Consider the following 19,299-nt stretch of genomic DNA (forward strand, 5'->3'; position numbering starts at 1 on the left):
AGAATAGTTTACAGTCTGTGAAGAGGCTTTTCTGGTGACGGTTGTCCTTGAGTTCCTGAAGGACTATGTCACTGCTGGAAAGTCTGTGGAATGAAATCATAAAACTCTTTCGTTTCTGATGGATGTTTGATTTTAGCAGGCATGTTTAAATGCTTGCTTTGAGTTGCGCTTAACGATGGCATGTTTCCTTGCTGCTTTCCGTAGCTCTCCCATTATATGGAGCTCAAGAAAGGCATCAGTAAAATCAGAAGCTGATTTTTTTCATTAGGTTCTGGATTGTGCTGTTGGGAGGCTTCTGCTGGATTTTTTCGTATTTTTAGTCATATGAAATAGCATTTGGTTCTGTTTTACAAAGTGTTTTACTAAATGTAAAGTGGTGGAGAAAGATCTTTCTGGAAAGATTTGTTTAGTCCCAGTCATCTTCTAAAGGAGCACTTAAACTTTGTGGCAGATGTAAACATAGCCGAGTTTGTTTAAGTCTTTGCTTTTGGCCCATGCACGTTTTGCCTGCTGACTCTAAAAGCACGCAAGTGATGCCAGCTCCAGGTGCTTTTCAGAGTGTCCCTAATGATTTTTCTCTCTTCTCTTTGTTTTTTTTTTGCTGAGTAGATGATGCAGCAGAGCAATGCAATGCTGCATGTGATGGTGGTGTGCTTGTCAGCTCCAGGTACCCACTTGCATATGCTGTCTAAGGAAAGACTGGAGATGCTGTGTCATCCCACCTATCGTGTGCTCAGAGGCATAGTGAGGTGTCTCCACAAGAGGCTAAGAGGATTGTGGGAGTTAAGAGATCTTGTTCTGGGTTAGGGCAGGGAGCAGGTTGCTCTGGCTTTTGTCTCTGCCAAAGGAGACCAGAAGGCACCTGCAAACAAGAACTCTAGTAGCAAGGTTTCAAAGAAACCGCACGGCTGAAAAGCCAGGAAAGGGTGAAGAACTTGCCAGGTGAAGAACTGTATGCTGTCTTTGTAGGCTGTCAGATCCCCATCCCTCTGTCCTGTGCATAGAGATGGAGTCCAAATGGAAAAAATGTGTATTTCCCAGATGCTGCCTGGGTTACCCAGGGAAGGGGAAGAATACTTTTTCAGTGAAGTGTAGTTACGTAGCTGTGGAAATTCTTGTCTTGAGGCTCTGCAGCCATTCTGAACATCAAAATGGACGCAGAGTTCCTTAAGGTTTGTGATGCCCTCCATCTCGGAGCTGAACTGCTGTTGTTTTTGATACTATCAGTGTGTTTCTCAGTGCCCCGGCTGCGGATCAGAATCAGGACCCTACGGTTAGTCCGTGAGGTCTTTAGCTCTGTATCTTTGCAGGTGTAAGAGGGGAGCCTGGCCTTATGGGGATGCCAGGTAAAGATGGGCCTGCGGGAGATCCTGGTCACCCTGGGCTGAAAGGTGAAGTGGGCCGTCGAGGTGAGTGCTGGAGGGTTTGAAAAGCTGTACTTTATTGCGCATGGTTTGGGCTGGGAGAAATTTCAGAGATCCCCTAATGGGCTTATGTGGGGGACTCAGTTTCTTAGACATGGGAATAAACTGGGAAGAGCTTGACATACCACTTTTTACAAAGATCCCCAGTGCTGATGTACTGAGGCAGTCTTTAATTTAGCACACTGCTCTTTGTATCCGCATTGTCAGTACTCACCCTGTCATTTGCACTGTGTGCAGGTCTCCCTGGCCGACAAGGGGCTCCCGGTATAACCCCACAGCCAGAAGAACTCACAGCCCCTGCAGGCTTACCAGGTCTGCCAGGAGTTGATGGTGTCCCGGGCTTTGATGGAGATCCTGGATTGCAGGGTGCAGCTGGAAATCCAGGTAAAAAGTACATTCAGATCACTGAAATGCCGGCTTTCTGTAAGAACAACACTATTTTCGCAAATGCACTAGGAAGGTTTATAGGATTTTCTAATAAAGGAAGTAATTCCAGTAAAATGCATGCAAATATCATGCTTTATTATTATTAGAGTGTACTTGATAATTTCTGTTCATGCATTTAGACATAAGGAGGAATTTCTTCACCATGATGGTGGTGAGGCACTGACAGAGGGTGCCCAGAGAAGTTGTGGCTGCCCCATCCCTGGAGGTGTTGAAGGCCAGGTTGGATGGCCTTGGGCAGCCTGATCTAGTGAGAGGTGTCCCTGCTCATCGCAGCGGGGGAGGAACTGCATGATCTTTAAGGTCCCTTCTAACCCAAACTATTCTATGAATCTATGATGTTTATAACGTTTTCTAATTAGGTTTCCAGAATTAGGTGCAGAAGGCTGTCGTAGCTGATCTGATACCAGCGTTGGTAGTTGCGGGTGGAGTGGTCATGAAAATGAATCACCACTGAGAACGTTTTGAATTGTCAATGAAATACTGTAACTGAAGGAGTGCTGGGAGCTTCAGCACAGGTGGTTCATAATGTTTGACAAATCAGCTTTGGTGGGTCCTGTACCAGCTGGCTCTCCTAGGTGTAGCAGGTCCCCATGATTCCTTTCTTAGCACTGCCATACAGGTGATCTGTAGATGTTAGTATTCTCTTTCACTCAAGGAAACTCCTAGAGTGGGAACATCACGTAGCACCAGTCTTTCTCCCTAGATGCTATCCTGAATCCCGTCACGGTGAATAGAGCTGTGTTAGTTCCTGGCTTCCTGTTGTCACTTCCTAAACTGAATAAACATGCAGGAAGTAAAAACTGAGATAGCCTTGATTAGTACTCATCAGGCAGTCAGGTAATGGATGTTGCAGAGCAGTGGCAAGAGACAAGTTTGTTGGGAAATTACCCCTGCTTGTGCTATTTTTGATACTTAGTATTTACAAAAGTGATGCAGATGGATCCCCATCTGTTTCGCAGACCCCCATTTCTTTAGACTAATGTTAGTTAATGTTACATTAGTCTTTAGACTAATGTAGAGAGGTATGTCACTCTGTGCAACTGCATGACACCTTCTGTCTCTTTCTACTATTTTGTTATAGTTTGACTTGTAACACCTTCAACACTTACTTTATTTTATTTATCCAATCCATGCCAGACCTTTCTAGTTTGGGGTCAGGACAGTCCTGAGTGGATTCTGAAGGACCACAGGGAGGCACCTCCTCTTACATCCCACTAAATTCTAAGGCTTTTGTATTCTAAGCACCCTTCATAGTGGCAGAAGTCTTGCAAGACAGAGAGGAGTTTACAGACTTCCACAGCCGTCAGATTGAAGCCTGAGTCTCAGCTCCGATGTGGCTTCAGGCTAAAAGCAGTAGCTTATCTCAGATGTCAGTGCTGCGTTTTTAGCCTTGTCTAATGTTCAGCTGCACCTCTTGATATGCAAATAGGCAACAGATCACGTGGAATCCCGGTCTGGCGTTAGTTGTTTGTAACTGCAGCTTTTGAAGGGTGATCTCTCAGCATAGCTGCTGGCAACATATTTCTCCTCTGGAATATGATTGCAGGAGTGAAGACAATAGTATGAGGAAATAATGATAGTAATAATTCTATTTAATATTTCAGGTCCAAAAGGTCTGCCAGGAAGATCTGGTTTGAAAGGACGTGATGGCTTTGCTGGATCACCTGGCATAGTTGGGGATCCAGGACCGTCAGGTGCCCCAGGACCACAAGGATTTGAAGGTAATGTCATGATTTGGGGAGCACAGATCGGAAAGAAGCAAGCAGTAGAATTCTGTTTGCCTACAGGCTCTGCAAAGACCGTCCACAACACCCAGTTACCTTAGGAAGACCAGGGGATGTACACGATCTTGTGTCTTGTATCCGCAATGAAGTAAATTCAATCTTCAGTGAGAAGTGTTACGTTACACGTCACTGCTGTGTGTCACTGATGGTGTTTCCCTAGGGACAAGTCTGAACATCTTTTGGTTTTAATGTTTTGTGAATGTGGGGTTGGTCTTGAAGTGGTGTTCACAGTGAACACAGATGTGAGGGCTGGGAAGCAGAGGAAAATACAGTGAGAGAGAGGAGGTTTGGATTCTGCCACAGATCTGTTGTGCAACTTTTCGCCTTTCTGTGTCAAAGGAATATCATCCTGAAGAGCACAACGGCAAAAATGAATTGATTAAGTTTTGGTTGGTGCTTTGAGATCCTCAGAGTTATTGTACTGTGAGATAATGTGCTACCACGTTGGCACCAGAGGTGTTGGGTAAGGAAAGGAAATCAAGTGAGGTAGGAAATGTGTGAGTGCTACTGTGAAATGACTGCCTTTGGGACTGATAAGTCTAGTTAGTCCTGTAACAACTATCAAACTTGGACTTCTCGTTGTGTGAGATTGACATAAAAACCATGACAGCAACGCCAAAATCAGTTACACATCCAGCTGATGTCCACACCGCACGTTAGTGATAGCGACTCCTTTTCTGTCTTCTAGGTGTTGCTGGAAAGCCAGGCTCACATGGTTTGCCAGGAATGCCTGGTCGCAGCGTGGGCGTTGGATACACTTTAGTGAAGCATAGCCAGTCAGAGCAAATCCCGCCCTGTCCCATAGGAATGAATAAGCTCTGGGATGGCTACAGCTTATTGTACGTGGAGGGGCAGGAAAAGTCACACAACCAGGATCTTGGTGAGTTGACAGAATTCTCTCAGGCATAAAGAATGTAAGCCAAAGTCCTGTTTGAATTGAGCAATCTTCGTTGGCACCGCAGGCGATTGTAGTTGAGGTGGTGGAAGTCTGCTTGGCCAGAATCTGTACTGGAAGCAGTGTCATTTGTGTCATCCTCCGCCACTCACGTCTGGTGTGTATGAACTGGAGCACTTGGCAGATTCTTGATACGACCACTTCTCCGATTTTTCCAGGTTTTGCTGGCTCGTGTTTGCCTCGCTTCAGCACCATGCCTTTTATTTACTGCAACATCAACGAAGTGTGCTACTACGCCAGCCGAAATGACAAGTCCTCTTGGCTCTCCACCACTGCTCCTATCCCCATGATGCCAGTGGACAGCACTCAGATCCCGCAGTACATCAGTCGTTGCTCAGTATGTGAAGCACCTTCCCAGGCTGTGGCTGTGCACAGCCAGGACATCACCATCCCCCAGTGTCCCCTTGGCTGGCGTAGCCTATGGATAGGATACTCTTTCCTTATGGTAAGGATACTTCAGCTAATGCAAAGGCAGCCTTAAACATTTCTAGATCTCCTTTTTGATTAGGTGATCGAGACTGTGTTCTAGGAGTTGCTTACAGGACACTAGAGCCCTGTAGCTTCTCGCCCTAGCACATTTATTCTGTATCAGTTGGCCTGCTGTACGCTTTTGGAGTTTGTTCCCAGTTAGCTGGCCTTCTCACCTGTCCTGCCCAAGTTCCGTAGTGATGTTGATGCAGTAGTTCTGTATTGCCACAGATATTCTACATTCTTCAAACCTTTACGTGTGGAAATGCTAATTAAGCTACAGCATTGTCTTAATCCCCTCTCTCGGTGGAAAAAGTAGAACGTTTTCCATTGCACTCTGCTAGATACTCATTGGTGTAAGACTGTTAGAAAAGGATGAATTTAGCATTATTGTTTCCAAATTTTCCCAGCTTGTGACTGAAAAGCTGGCTTTCCACTATACCAGGCTGTCTATTCCGCCTAAGTACATTGCTTTGCTTCTTCTCCACTAGCCCTGACAGATAGATAGAGAGAGGGTATAATTTTGGTTGCATACTGAAGCACGGACTCCGAGTCTGGATCAAAGACCTTTATTAAGCAAAAGCCATCCCTTTTATCCCCCTGATAATATTGTATTTACCTCCTGTATCCCCGATCATATTGCATTTACCTCTTGGCTAATGCAAATGTAACTTTAAACACTGTGTGCACACAGTGAAGCTTTTTAACTTAACTTGGGTGCCTCCTTTTAGTTTGTTTTTAGCAGTTACCTGTCGAGGCTGAGCATTTCAGAGCAAAGGTTTCCTTTTCTTCTCTGTCTGTGGGCTACAATTGCTGTGATGAACAAGATGGTCATGAATTAAGCAGCAGTGCTTTGTTTTAAAAAAGCCATGCAGTGAATCCCTGGCAGGGGGAGCTTCCGAGTGTAGAGTTTCCAGGCTGTGGGTAACAACCATGGGAGGCAAAGAAGATGAAATAGAACGTGGTGAACTGTTTTCCTGGAGATCAGGCTGGCCCTGATCAAGAGCTGCGAGTGAGAGGAGACGGCATTTACTTTGTCTCTGTGTTGGCATTTATTGGTGAAGATGAAACTGTGTGGTTCGTGCCCGTTACACTGCTGTGGGAAAACAACCACAGTGGGAACTGCCAGAGAGTAAAAAGGAACTTTATAATGGATTGAAAGACCTTTGCCTTTAGTCATTCTGAGCTGTGCTTATAGCTGCTTGAGAGATTCTCTGCCCTAGAAATAAAACCACACCGGCTGTGCTGATAAACCTGTAGAATGAAGGCCCTTTTACCAAAACAGGCTTCAGAAGGCAACAAGCTGAAAAACAACAATTAAGTCATTTGCACATACCTATATATTAAGTTTTAAGATAACCTGGCTTATATTTAGTTCACACAAACAAATTAAGAAAACGTAGCAGCGTACAACCTATGAAAAGCTTAAGAAATGTATCAGATGCACAGATAAAGTGCTGTAACAGAGAAATCTTTTTTGAAATAAATAAGGTACAGATAAACCACCTTGGACTCATGTCAGCTCTCAAAAGAAAAGTCAGCCTAAGTTTTAGCGATCTGAATTTTAGGGTCAAGGTGGAATATAACTCTTAACAGTGGTCGTGATCTGCACTGACTTTGAGTCCCCCGTTCCTCTGAGGTTTCCCAGAAACAGGAAGGCTATTTCAAAAGTAGACATTAGACAGTTCCTTTGACAGAAACGTTTTTGTAATGAAGTCTGGTTGCTCAAAAGCATGTTAAAATAGTTAACAAGGAAACAGTTTTCTTCCGATCCGGTTGATCTTTTATACAAGACAAGACAGGTTTTTCCTACGATGCAGCCCACAGGAGGGAAGAGAAGTAAACATCCTCCTTAACTGAAGAGTGTTTTGCTTTAAAAACTAAACTATTGCTTTATAGGAGAGCAAGAAAAATCCGTTTGGTGTTATCCCTTCCTCCAAGCATTGGCCTTTCCATCTGAAAGTCAGCCCTGATGACCAAAGTATCCTCCGTTTGAGATTAGGATCAAGTACTATTTGCACAGAATTAAATCCTCTCACATGTTTTGTCAAATATAGCGTTCCATTCTCGTTACTACTTTTACAGAAAAAGGCGCTACATGGCACTGTCTCTACTCGCACTCGCAGAACAGCTTCTCACTGCTTGCGGCAGAAAAAGAGAACTTAGGAAACCTGATGACCCACTCATTTGTGCTCCTTTGTCCGTAGCCTCCCCGTCCCTGCTCTGTCTTCCCTACAGAAGTCTCCCTGCACAAGAGGCAGCGTGCTGAGGCTTGTCTAGAACAGCCTGCTGCCGACAGCTGAACGTTGTGGTCCCTCACTGAGCAAGGTTGTGTCCAATTCCTCCTCTGCCTACTGACCCTTTTTCTCTCAACTGACGGGAACCGAGACTTGAAGTATAATTCAAAAATCTGGGATTTCCAGAGAGACCTAGGGAGACTCTTGCCTAAGAGGAAGAAAACTCAACACCTAATACACATTAACGTACTTCAGAATAATTAATACATCTTAAAATTGCAGATCCGGAGGCAGAATGTGCCTTTATGTTTAACAACAAATAAATAAAATAAAATAAATGAAATAAAAGATGCCAGGGCAATGATTTGCCTGGTGTTTACTTTGTTAAGGAGGTGAAACCAAGTCAATCCAGCCTGTGTTAATTTGATGTCTTCTCCACAGTAACTTATCAGCTGCAGGCTTAGAGCAGCTACAGAGCCTGGGCCATTTCCGTGTGGTGCCAATGGTTTTGCCATTCAGCCGTTCAGGTTGTGTGTGTTAAAGCGTGTTTTAGCGCTGGATATTGCAAAGCCTCTGGAGAGGGTCCCGGGCAACCGTCTCCAGGTGACGGTGGTTGAGGAGGGGGTTGGAGCAGGTGATGTCCCATGATTGTAGAAGGCCCGTGGTCTGCATTGTGATGCGTTGCAACCCGGGGTGGTATGTGGAGGAGCGAGCGGTGTGGTGGCATTCCGGTGTGGACGCTGGAAGCGGCTGGTTCACTCCTGACTTGCTCTCTTCGGAAGGCTGTGTGTCTGTGCTGTACGGGGACACTGAGCACCTGCGTCTGTTGTCCAGGTACTGCAAGTGATGTGAAAGAGAGCATAAATTCAGGGCAGGCTTTAGGAACTGTTGCGGGCACAGCCACAGTATTTCCAGGAAGCCTGTGACATTTCTGGCCTTTAAAAGTGATTTACAAAAAATTTAAAAGTGATTTAAAACTGATTGAAAGTAGTACTGTCCATCAAAATTAACATCGCACTCTGACTTGGCTGAATGGGATTCTGCTTGAATGTGTAATTTACCAGTTGTTGTTTGTTTGTTTGTTTTTCTGGAGCTGTTTAATCCCAAGCTCTGTCATCGCTGTGAGACTTGTGGCATGTTCCTTTTGTTGGACATAGTTCCTGGTGTTTGGAATTCCATAGTACTTAGAGTGAAGAGGAGTGGCCATTTTGGCCCCTTGTACACAGACCCTTTGGTACCAGATTCGTCTGGGAGGCTGGATTCTGCTTTAGTCCTGACCACGGGGTCAGCTTGTGGCGTTTGATTCGGATTGGATAACTAGGAGAGAGAAATCGGAATGTGACTGTAGAGATTGTTTTCACAGCGAGCAGCAATGCAGTGAGTGTTGGATAGATCTCTTAGAGGAGAGGCTTTGTGCGTTTAGGTGACCTTTCTCTGACCATTTTCCCACTGCTTTGCCTGGCACTTGCTTTGTTAAGGCACTGAAACCACATTAATCCGGCTTCTGTTAATTTGGTGTCTTCTCCCAGTAAGGTGCCGGCTGCGGGTTTAGAGCAACAGTGGAGAGACGCCTTTGCTGGTGCGGTGTTGTTCTGCCTGTGTGGTGGAGAGCAGTGTGACATTGGTAGGAGAGGGTGGCCAAAAGCCTGAGCCAGTTGTGTGTGGTGCCAATGGTTTTGCCATTCAGCCGTTCAGGTTGTGTGTGTTAAAGCGTGTTTCAGCACTGGATATTGCAGAGCCCCTGGAGAGGGTCCCGGGCAACCGTCTCCAGGTGACGGTGGTTGAGGAGGGGGTTGGAGCAGGTGATGTCCCATGATTGTAGAAGGCCCGTGGTCTGCATTGTGATGCGTTGCAACCCGAGGTGGTGTGTGGAGGAGAGAGCGGTGCCGTGGCATTCCGGTGTGGACGCTGGCAGCGGCTGGTTCACTCCTGACTTGCCCTGTTCGGAAGGCTGTGTGTCTGTTCTGTACGGGGACACTGAGCACCTGCGTCTGTTGTCCAGGTACTGCAAGTGATGTGAAAGAGAGCATAAATTCAGGACGGGCTTTAGGAACTGTTGCGGGCACAGCCACTATATTTCCAGGAAGCCTGTGACATTTCTGGCCTTTAAAAGTGATTTTCAAGTAGTACTGTCCATCAAAATTGACATCGCACACTGACTCGGCTGTATGGGATTCTGCTTGAATGTGTAATTTACCAGTTGTTGTTTGTTTGTTTGTTTTTCTGGAGCTGTTTAATCCCAAGCTCTGTCATCGCTGTGAGACTTGTGGCATGTTCCTTTTGTTGGACATAGTTCCTGGTGTTTGGAATTCCATAGTACTTAGAGTGAAGAGGACTGGCCGTTTTGGCCCCTTGTACACAGACCCTTTGGTACCAGGTTCGTCTGGGAGGCTGGATTCTCCTTTAGTCCTGACCACGGGGTCAGCTTGTGGCGTTTGATGCGGATTGGATAACTAGGAGAGAGAAATCGGAATGTGACTGTAGTGATTGTTTTCACAGCGAGCAGCAATGCAGTGAGTGTTGGATAGATCTCTTAGAGGAGAGGCTTTGTGCGTTTAGGTGACCTCTCTCTGACCATTTTCCCACTGCTTTGCCTGGCACTTGCTTTGTTAAGGCACTGAAACCACATTAATCCGGCTTCTGTTAATTTGGTGTCTTCTCCCAGTAAGGTGCCGGCTGCGGGTTTAGAGCAACAGTGAGAAAGAAGCCTTTGCTGGTGCGGTGTTGTTCTGCCTGTGTGGTGGAGAGCAGTGTGACATTGGTAGGAGAGGGTGGCCAAAAGCCTGAGCCAGTTGTGTGTGGTGCCAATGGTTTTGCCATTCAGCCGTTCAGGTTGTGTGTGTTAAAGCGTATTTCAGCACTGGATATTGCAGAGCCCCTGGAGAGGGTCCCGGGCAACCGTCTCCAGGTGACGGTGGTTGAGGAGGGGGTTGGAGCAGGTGATGTCCCATGATTGTAGAAGGCCCGTGGTCTGCATTGTGATGCGTTGCAACCCGAGGTGGTGTGTGGAGGAGCGAGCGGTGCCGTGGCATTCCGGTGTGGACGCTGGCAGCGGCTGGTTCACTCCTGACTTGCTCTCTTCGGAAGGCTGTGTGTCTGTTCTGTACGGGGACACTGAGCACCTGCGTCTGTTGTCCAGGTACTGCAAGTGATGTGAAAGAGAGCATAAATTCAGGACGGGCTTTAGGAACTGTTGCGGGCACAGCCACAATATTTCCAGAAAGCCTGTGACATTTCTGGCCTTTAAAAGTGATTTACAAAAAATTTAAAAGTGATTTAAAACTGATTGAAAGTAGTACTGTCCATCAAAATTAACATCGCACACTGACTTGGCTGAATGGGATTCTGCTTGAATGTGTAATTTACCAGTTGTTGTTCGTTTGTTTGTTTTCTGGAGCTGTTTAATCCCAAGCTCTGTCATCGCTGTGAGACTTGTGGCATGTTCCTTTTGTTGGACATAGTTCCTGGTGTTTGGAATTCCATAGTACTTAGAGTGAAGAGGAACGTTCATTTTGGCCCCTTGTAGACTGACCTTTTGGTACCAGATTCGTCTGGGAGGCTGGATTCTGCTTTAGTCCTGACCACGGGGTCAGCTTGTGGCATTTGATGCGGATTGGATAACCAGGAGAGAGAAATCGGAATGTGACTGTAGTGATTGTTTTCACAGCGAGCAGCAATGCAGTGAGTGTTGGATAGATCTCTTAGAGGAGAGGCTTTGTGCGTTTAGGTGACCTTTCTCTGACCATTTTCCCACTGCTTTGCCTGGCACTTGCTTTGTTAAGGCACTGAAACCACATTAATCCGGGTTCTGTTAATTTGGTGTCTTCTCCCAGTAAGGTGCCGGCTGCGGGTTTAGAGCAACAGTGGAGAGACGCCTTTGCTGGTGCGGTGTTGTTCTGCCTGTGTGGTGGAGAGCAGTGTGACATTGGTAGGAGAGGGTGGCCAAAAGCCTGAGCCAGTTGCGTGTGGTGCCAATGGTTTTGCCATTCAGCCGTTCAGGTTGTGTGTGTTAAAGCGTGTTTCAGCACTGGATATTGCAGAGCCCCTGGAGAGGGTCCCGGGCAACCGTCTCCAGGTGACGGTGGTTGAGGAGGGGGTTGGAGCAGGTGATGTCCCATGATTGTAGAAGGCCCGTGGTCTGCATTGTGATGCGTTGCAACCCGAGGTGGTGTGTGGAGGAGAGAGCGGTGCCGTGGCATTCCGGTGTGGACGCTGGAAGCGGCTGGTTCACTCCTGACTTGCTCTCTTCGGAAGTCTGTGTGTCTGTTCTGTACGGGGACACTGAGCACCTGCGTCTGTTGTCCAGGTACTGCAAGTGATGTGAAAGAGAGCATAAATTCAGGGCAGGCTTTAGGAACTGTTGCGGGCACAGCCACAATATTTCCAGGAAGCCTGTGACATTTCTGGCCTTTAAAAGTGATTTTCAAGTAGTACTGTCCATCAAAATTGACATCACACACTGACTTGGCTGAATGGGATTCTGCTTGAATGTGTAATTTACCAGTTGTTGTTTGTTTGTTTGTTTTTCTGGAGCTGTTTAATCCCAAGCTCTGTCATCGCTGTGAGACTTGTGGCATGTTCCTTTTGTTGGACATAGTTCCTGGTGTTTGGAATTCCATAGTACTTAGAGTGAAGAGGACTGGCCGTTTTGGCCCCTTGTACACAGACCCTTTGGTACCAGGTTCGTCTGGGAGGCTGGATTCTGCTTTAGTCCTGACCACGGGGTCAGCTTGTGGCGTTTGATTCGGATTGGATAACCAGGAGAGAGAAATCGGAATGTTACTGTAGAGATTGTTTTCACAGCGAGCAGCAATGCAGTGAGTGTTGGATAGATCTCTTAGAGGAGAGGCTTTGTGCGTTTAGGTGACCTCTCTCTGACCATTTTCCCACTGCTTTGCCTGGCACTTGCTTTGTTAAGGCACTGAAACCACATTAATCCGGCTTCTGTTAATTTGGTGTCTTCTCCCAGTAAGGTGCCGGCTGCGGGTTTAGAGCAACAGTGAGAAAGAAGCCTTTGCTGGTGCGGTGTTGTTCTGCCTGTGTGGTGGAGAGCAGTGTGACATTGGTAGGAGAGGGTGGCCAAAAGCCTGAGCCAGTTGTGTGTGGTGCCAATGGTTTTGCCGTTCAGCCGTTCAGGTTCTGTGTGTTAAAACATGTTTCAGCACTGGATATTGCAGAGCCCCTGGAGAGAAAGAGAGCATTAATTCCGGAGTGATTTTAGGAACTGTTGCTGGCTCAGCCACGCTGGGCAGAGACAGCCCCTGTGGAATCAGAGGATAGTGATGTGAGAGAATACCTGTCGCTGGTGGCTGGGTAACTGGCTGAAACATTGGGGGCAAGGTGTTTCTGCCCTAGTGGGAAAGAAAAGACCCAGCGTTGCTCACTCCACCCCCTGCTGGGTCTCTGAAGAGATTATTAAATCCTCTCAGATAACCCTGTCTGCTTCTCGAGAGGCTTTTTTAAGAACCCATTGAACGTACGAATCGTAGTTCTCTGAAGTAGTTTGCATTTCCCTGTGTCTGGACTATCTCTTATTTAGTCCCTCATTGATTCTTGTCAGTCAGCCCAGCTCTTGCGTTTTTGTGCAACGCGTCTCTCTTGCCCTCCTGCAATGTGAACTCTGTATGGAACAGCTACTGAAGTGTCAAAGCTGTCTGAAAGGCCTGGGAAGTTTTGTCAGCCCTGCAGAGATGTGATAGGGACCGGCAGGAGGAAGGAGGGGACTGGAATAAGGAAGATGGGTTTTAAGTGTAGCAACCGCAGTGTTTTAAAATCTGTGCTACGTTTGCTTGAGAAGTGTATGGAAAACTCCTTTCTAAATATGAGCTTTGAAAGTCTGTATTGCCAGCAACGTGGAAATATCCACAGTCCGTTTTCTGGAAGCAGTGGAGAATGAAGGTAGTTAAGGACTTAGTGCAGCTTAATGTTGAAAAGGAACATGCCAAAAGTGAACAGGACATAAACGATATGTGACATCATCTACTAGAAGATAAGTGACAATAAATAATAAAGTATCAAATCAAGGGGAAGGACAAGTGGAAGCTTGTACCTGTTCCTGGAAAGCTTTTTCAGAGATGACTTTTCTCAGACCCCGTCTTAGTAACCTATGTGAGTAAACTTGAACCCAGCGTATCACTTTCCTCCTCTTCCTTTACTTGTCCATAGCTCTGTGTCACTGCTCGATGCTCTCATATGCACTGCAAAAGCAAAGGCTTCTCCTTTTGCTCTGCTCCGAGATCACAAAATGTCCCAAGAGCTGTTTTTGTAAGGAAAAGAGCTACAGGTGCCGTAGAGGAGATTTTTCTCTGCATACTGATGAAACTTGTGTCAATCTCAGATGCGTTTATGTCTGACAGAGTCTCTTTTCCCATTTTTTCTTCCTTTAGAGTGCAGAATGCAATTCCTAACGGCGCAGGCGACGAGCAGTCTGCTGAAGTTCCCAGAGGGGACTGTTGAGGCGCTCGGGGAAGATGATCCAACCCGAGGTTCTGTGCTGTGGGGGAAGATTTCTGGAGGTGAGCATTTCCCTTTCACTCTGGTCTTGGTACAAAGTAATCCTTGCCTGGGGGTTTCCTGAAGCACAAGGTCCCAGTCTCAGGTGTGTCAGGTGGGTGCTGCTGAGATGCCTCAGGTTGAGAGAGAGGGAAAAGGATGTTTTAGCGATTCAAAGTGCTCATGTGAAAAGGTTAGTCAAGTGAAACTTTGAAATTACAACAACTTGCACCAGTCCTGTGCGATTAAAAGAATCTACTTAACCCCCCTGTGTCAGTGAGCCCTCCTCGCTTTTTAATGAAATCAAAGGCAGCTTTCAAGCAAGGAGTGGTCTTGTTTAGGGCTGTGTTTATTGGTACCAGCTCAAGCTCTCTGACCATCCTAAGAGCACATGCAGAAAGAGTTCTTGTCCAGCGTTACCGAGGCAGTAGGCCCTGCTTTTTCTGGTTCGTCTCAATAAAGAGAGAAGGAAGAGGATAACACTGTGAGGCACTGCAGCCCTATTTCCAGAGTATTGAAAAGGATGCCACAGGTACAATTGCAAAAAGCTAAGGCTGTCAATTTTAAGATGTTCTGCTTGAGGATTTTACTGAGTGATTTTAAATGCTTGACCAGAATTAGGGAGGTCAGTCTTCCTCTCTGAGGTCTTGTTTCTTGAAGGACACGGGCAGCGACTGTGATTTTTCAGTTGTTTTCAGTTTTCTTTTGGAAATTTGCTTCAGGCAGTTTTCTTCTCTTTTCCAGGGAGCAATGGCCTTGTGTGGTTGGCACGTGGTCCTCACTTTGAGGTGATGAACTCTGTGACAGGGGAGCGGCTCTCTGCCTACAATTTCAGTGGGCTACATGGACAGCCTCCCACTGTCCGTGTGGTCAAGGAGTTTCCTGGTGGAATAGACCTGCGCTGCTGATTGGTGTTGGGAATGTTCTCTGTTTGTATCACCTTGGAAGATCACGAGTGATTAAAGCCGTTGCTCTTCCAGGAAGGGTACGTACTTGTTCATGGGAGAAACAAGCTTTTATTTTGTTAGACGTGCATAAGCCAGGTTTCAGGAAAAGCTCTGGAGGGTCTCGATGCAAGAGAGGCTTTTCTGTATTGCAGTAACTTTTGAATGGTTTCTGTTTAGCTGTCAAGGAGCCTAAATATTAACCTGTAGTTTTCTTTTGATTAGGTGGTTGCTATCGAACCTATAGCTAATGACGGAGGAGTCGATGCGAGCACTCGGTACCTCCATCCAAGTCTGCAGTGGTTCTCTGGAGTGGCAGCAGTGGCTACAAATGTTGGGCACGTTCTTCTGGTTGACCTTTGTTTGCATGATTTCTTTTGGAGTGAGAAGGAAATAGAAACATTGGGTAAGCTTGCAGTTTATAAACTTGAATTTGAAAGTAGCAAAAGGTGTGTCTTTTAAACAAACAACCTGCACCCCCTTTGAAGACACTTGTGTGCGGGCATTTATGACTAGTGATTCCAGATGGCGATTTGACATCGTGGAGTCCTGAACAGCTTAAAGATGGGAGTGGCTTAAAGTCAGACGTGCCCTGTTTCTTAGGCTTCTTTCTGCAAAGAAACCTGACTTCTCTGAACTCATGCATTGAGACGAGTGAGATCTCTAATGTGTTTATTCAGACCGCATACACTGTTTTGGCTATTCCAACAGCGGCTTCAGGAGTTGATGTCACTTCAAAGGGCTTCATCCTGAGGCCCACACTCCTGATGTACACAGTCCAAGAAAAGTCACTCCTGATGTACACAGTCCAAGAAAAGTTCTCTCTGAAGGTTACTCTTCTACCTTGTGTTGAAATAGCAGTGAGAATACCTGTCCCATCAGAGAGTTCCTCGGTGCTTTGAACGCCTACAAAATGGAAACAGCCAAAAAAAGCCTTACATAAGTGGGTACTTGGCTGGGACAGGAGAATTGGATTATAGATGTTTTCATGTCAGAGTTTAAAACGCCACCTAAATAACATAACATCTTCATTTTTTGTGTGTGTTTTTGTGTGTGTAGATCTCGAATCTGTCACTGCTGCTCCTGCTGAAGTTCCACGAATCAGAGAAACTGTGATGGGAGGAGGGAGACATCTCTGTTTCCGATTACAGAACTCTTCTAGAAGCGCAGTATCAACGCTGTACTTCATCAGCAGAACCAATCAGCTCGTTGTGGGCTTTTGCAATGGCACCCTCTCACTGTGGAATATGGGAACTTTGACAAGGGAGTAAGTGGGTCTTCATGCTTGGCCATGCCGGCAGGTGCAGGCTCTCCATTTTTTTGCCAAAGGGAGTGTGTTAATGTAAAGAGGACTCTTTTGGGGACTGAAGTTTTGAGTCTAATCCTGGAATGTTTAGAAATCCTCTTCTGAACTAACTCTGAAGTCAGAGACGGATTAAGCAAACCACCTCCTCCGCAGGGCACTAAGATTCTTTTCCTTCTTGTGCCTTTGGAGTGAGCAGTTGTGGACAGTGTGCTGCTTGGGCCTATGTCAAGCAGTTAGGATGCGATAGAGCCGATTTTTATAAGACACTTTGTTCTGTCGGTAGTATTCAGTGAAACCAGGAAATGTGTGTATCTTCCTCGACTCCCTTCTTTGGGATGTTGGTGTAACCTTCTGTACTTTGAGGCTAAGCACGTCAGGCGCTCTTTCTCAGAAGACGCTTGTGCCCTTTGACAAAGAGTTAAGGCCAGAGGCTCACCTTTTTTCTTCGTTCTTGTTCCTTTCTTTTCCTTCTTAAACCTGTAGGCACAACTCTCAGCTCAACGGAGGAAGGATTCCTGTCAGTGGTGTTACTTTTCAAGAGCCTGAGAATGATCCTGGCAACTCTTGCTACTTGTGGGCTGTTCAGTCTGCGCCAAAAAGGTGAATGAAAACTTACAGTGAGGCACTGGATTATTTTCTTTGTACTATATTTGTCAACATCCAGTTGATAAGCGTCTCTTTGCTTTGTTTATTTGGCTGTGCAGGAGATTGATGCCGTTCAGGAAACTTGAGGCCTAGACCTAATTAAATGAGAGTGAGGACCGTAAAGCAGCTTTGTAATCAGATTTCCTCACTTGTACCTTTTTCAGGGGAGGTGGTGTTCTGAGTTTCCGGCTGTTGCAGTTAACCTTGTGGTAAACGAAGACGCGTGGCATCAGGACAAGTCATGTATGAGGTAAGAGGTACATGGGTGTGAAAAGGTGAAACAGTCATTTTGTCTAAGCGACTGTCAGTTAAGTTGGCAGGGAAAATGCTTACCACAAAATTCAGAGTGGACTTAAAATAGAAAGTGCTTTGCTGAATCTTCCTGGGCACGTTGTCTGTACCATTTGGAAACAACCCGTAGAATTTTACACTGCGGTGTTGTGTGTTCCAAGGAGAGGCATCTGCAAAGAGCCCCTGGGCATTCAGTTCCTGAAGAGTGTACGGTCTCTGCTTTCACAGCAGAGTCTGACCAGCGCTTCTCATTTGAGAAGAGTCTTCATGTCGTCGTGCCTGGTCAATAAAGGTACTCCTTAACATCTGCGCTTGTCCACAAGACACAATTTTCCTGTGTTGCATGAATGAATGCTGCTTTTGAAAGAACATGTTTTCAGTTCCCACCGTGTTCTAAGTAAGCAAACGTCAAAGGTTCAGCCCAGTCCTGCTGGGGCTTCTATCTGTCTTAAAGGAGCCTTGCTTACTCTGCAGTAGTTTGTGGACCTTCCTGAGGCCTTGTTTTTGGATGTCCTCGTCTGTTTGTTCCCTGTTTGCCTGTGCTCGGTGGAAGGAATTGAACCCTGAATTCTCTTGCATGTCAGAGCATAGTTCTATTTGCCGTCAAGAAATCAGGTCATGGCAAAGCGTAGACAATATGATCTGCATCTTCCTATCAGATAAATGCATGCTTTGCTATTGAGGGGTAGAATTGTACGTTATATTCTCAACATGACCTTTTCTCGTCCTCTTTTATATTTCTCCCAGGGGTTTGGACACGCTGTGAAGAAAGGTTCGGTGTAGATCTCCAGGGGTGGAACTCCAACAGCAATATGAAATTACTTGGGTGTCAGACGATAGAAAAGTCAGTGGACCGTCTTGACGGAGCAACAGCATTAATGGAGGTTTGTTCTGATGTCCATGTTGGGTTGATCGGCTGGAGGGGAAGGAAGGCTCTCCTTCCTCTGCGGGGAAAATCATAGAGCCCTACTTTGCTTACACCCAGAGAACGCACTCTCGCCAGAGAAGAGAGGTCATGCAATTTCTTGAGAGAAACTATAACAGTGTGAATGTTTTATGTTGGAATCTTGATTCCCATTTCCTGGTGGTTGAGTTTGGGGGTTTTCTACCCATTTTGCGTGATAAGAGTGTTCTTTCTCCTGAATCTGCTGGGAAGGAGCTACTCTTGAAAGGTGTCACTGAGTCAGCTGTGGGAATGATAATGCCATCGGGTGATACAAGCGGATACGATCCACTATTTGTCTGCTTTCAGAAGGGGACAATGTCTATGTTCCTAGCACGTTTTCGCTAAGCAGTTCATCTCGCTGAAGGTCTTGATCAACTCTTCACGTATGGAAAACTTAATTAACTCATGACAGTGTTGTTTGGTTTGGCTTAGCATGGATGCAATTTGAAGAAGAAAAAGGGGCGGTGTGTCTGGAACCCGTCTCAGAGCTGTTTGCCCTTCTGCAAATGTCTGTGTTATTAAGTGTTGTGTTCCCTGAGCGATAGGACTAAATTAAGCCAAAGTGGAAAGTGGTGTTTTAAAAATATCAGATATGTTGTATTTTCTACAAGTAAGAAAGGATGTCTTGTGTCTTTCAGTAATGTCTCCCTACGCCAGCGTCTCAATCTTCACTTGGCAAGTGTGTACAAGTGGTCAGAAAAACCCATTGATTCACTTGAGCGTGTTTGACATTAATGGCTGGCTCGATGCTGAAATGCCAGCCTCGGTCAGGTAGATATTTATTAAGTTGTTTTCGCTATCCCCACAAATAATTCATTTAAATGTTGGCGTTTAGCTTACGCACTTGTGTTCTTGTAGGCCAGAATCCCTTCAGGATTGCCCCTATTTTGCGCTGTGGTCGCTGGATACGGTGACAAGCCCGGCTCCTTTAGACCTCGTTTTGGATATTATGGTAGACCAGACAAGTCTAACTTGGAGAGATTATCCTTCTTACCTAGCACCTGGCCAGTATCCTTGTGCAAGCAGCTATAGTTTTGGTAGGTATTTAATTGCTTTTAATAGTGATAAGCTTTAATTGAGGTCAGATGTCATTTCTTGTCTTTCTTGTTCATTGTGTCACTCAAAATCAAACCAAAAGGCCCCGAATCCCCATAAACCCAGCCTAACAAGGGATTTAATGTTATCAAACGTACCTGATGGTCCGCTGCACTTTGGGTTTTGGTGCTTTTGTAATGTAGCCTGTGAGATGGTGATGCTCATAAAGTGAAAGGACTTTGAACAGAAGCTCAAAGTACAGTACCTTGGTAGCGCTGGAGATTTCTGTACACAATAATTATTTTTGTAGAACAAGATATGCACG

The 19,299-nt window shown here is 45.9% G+C and overlaps 2 protein-coding genes across 4 annotated transcripts in view; both read left to right on the top strand.

The window, feature by feature from the left end:
• Positions 1–19,299, top strand: part of LOC128853189 (collagen alpha-6(IV) chain-like) — a 58,649-nt gene that overhangs the window by 781 nt on the left and 38,569 nt on the right. The window lies entirely within an intron of this gene.
• LOC128853138 (collagen alpha-6(IV) chain-like) lies at positions 1,248–14,685 on the top strand. 3 transcript variants are annotated; one of them, XR_008451424.1, is made up of 7 exons: positions 1,249–1,409; positions 1,662–1,808; positions 3,476–3,592; positions 4,344–4,535; positions 4,769–5,055; positions 13,702–13,830; positions 14,552–14,685. XR_008451424.1 is itself a non-coding variant. In XM_054075534.1 (6 exons), the coding sequence occupies exons 1-6, from the start codon at positions 1,334–1,336 to the stop codon at positions 13,720–13,722; spliced, it is 840 nt and encodes a 279-aa protein (XP_053931509.1). In that variant the 5' UTR covers positions 1,249–1,333; the 3' UTR covers positions 13,723–14,339. The 3 variants fall into 3 exon arrangements, 2 of the variants coding, with proteins under 2 accessions (XP_053931508.1, XP_053931509.1); XM_054075534.1 differs by lacking the exon at positions 14,552–14,685 and having other exon boundaries at positions 13,702–14,339; XM_054075533.1 differs by lacking the exons at positions 13,702–13,830; positions 14,552–14,685 and having other exon boundaries at positions 1,248–1,409; positions 4,769–5,217.

The sequence above is a fragment of the Cuculus canorus genome, chromosome 10 (assembly GCF_017976375.1).
Source record: "Cuculus canorus isolate bCucCan1 chromosome 10, bCucCan1.pri, whole genome shotgun sequence".
NCBI classification, from domain to species: Eukaryota; Metazoa; Chordata; class Aves; order Cuculiformes; family Cuculidae; genus Cuculus; species Cuculus canorus.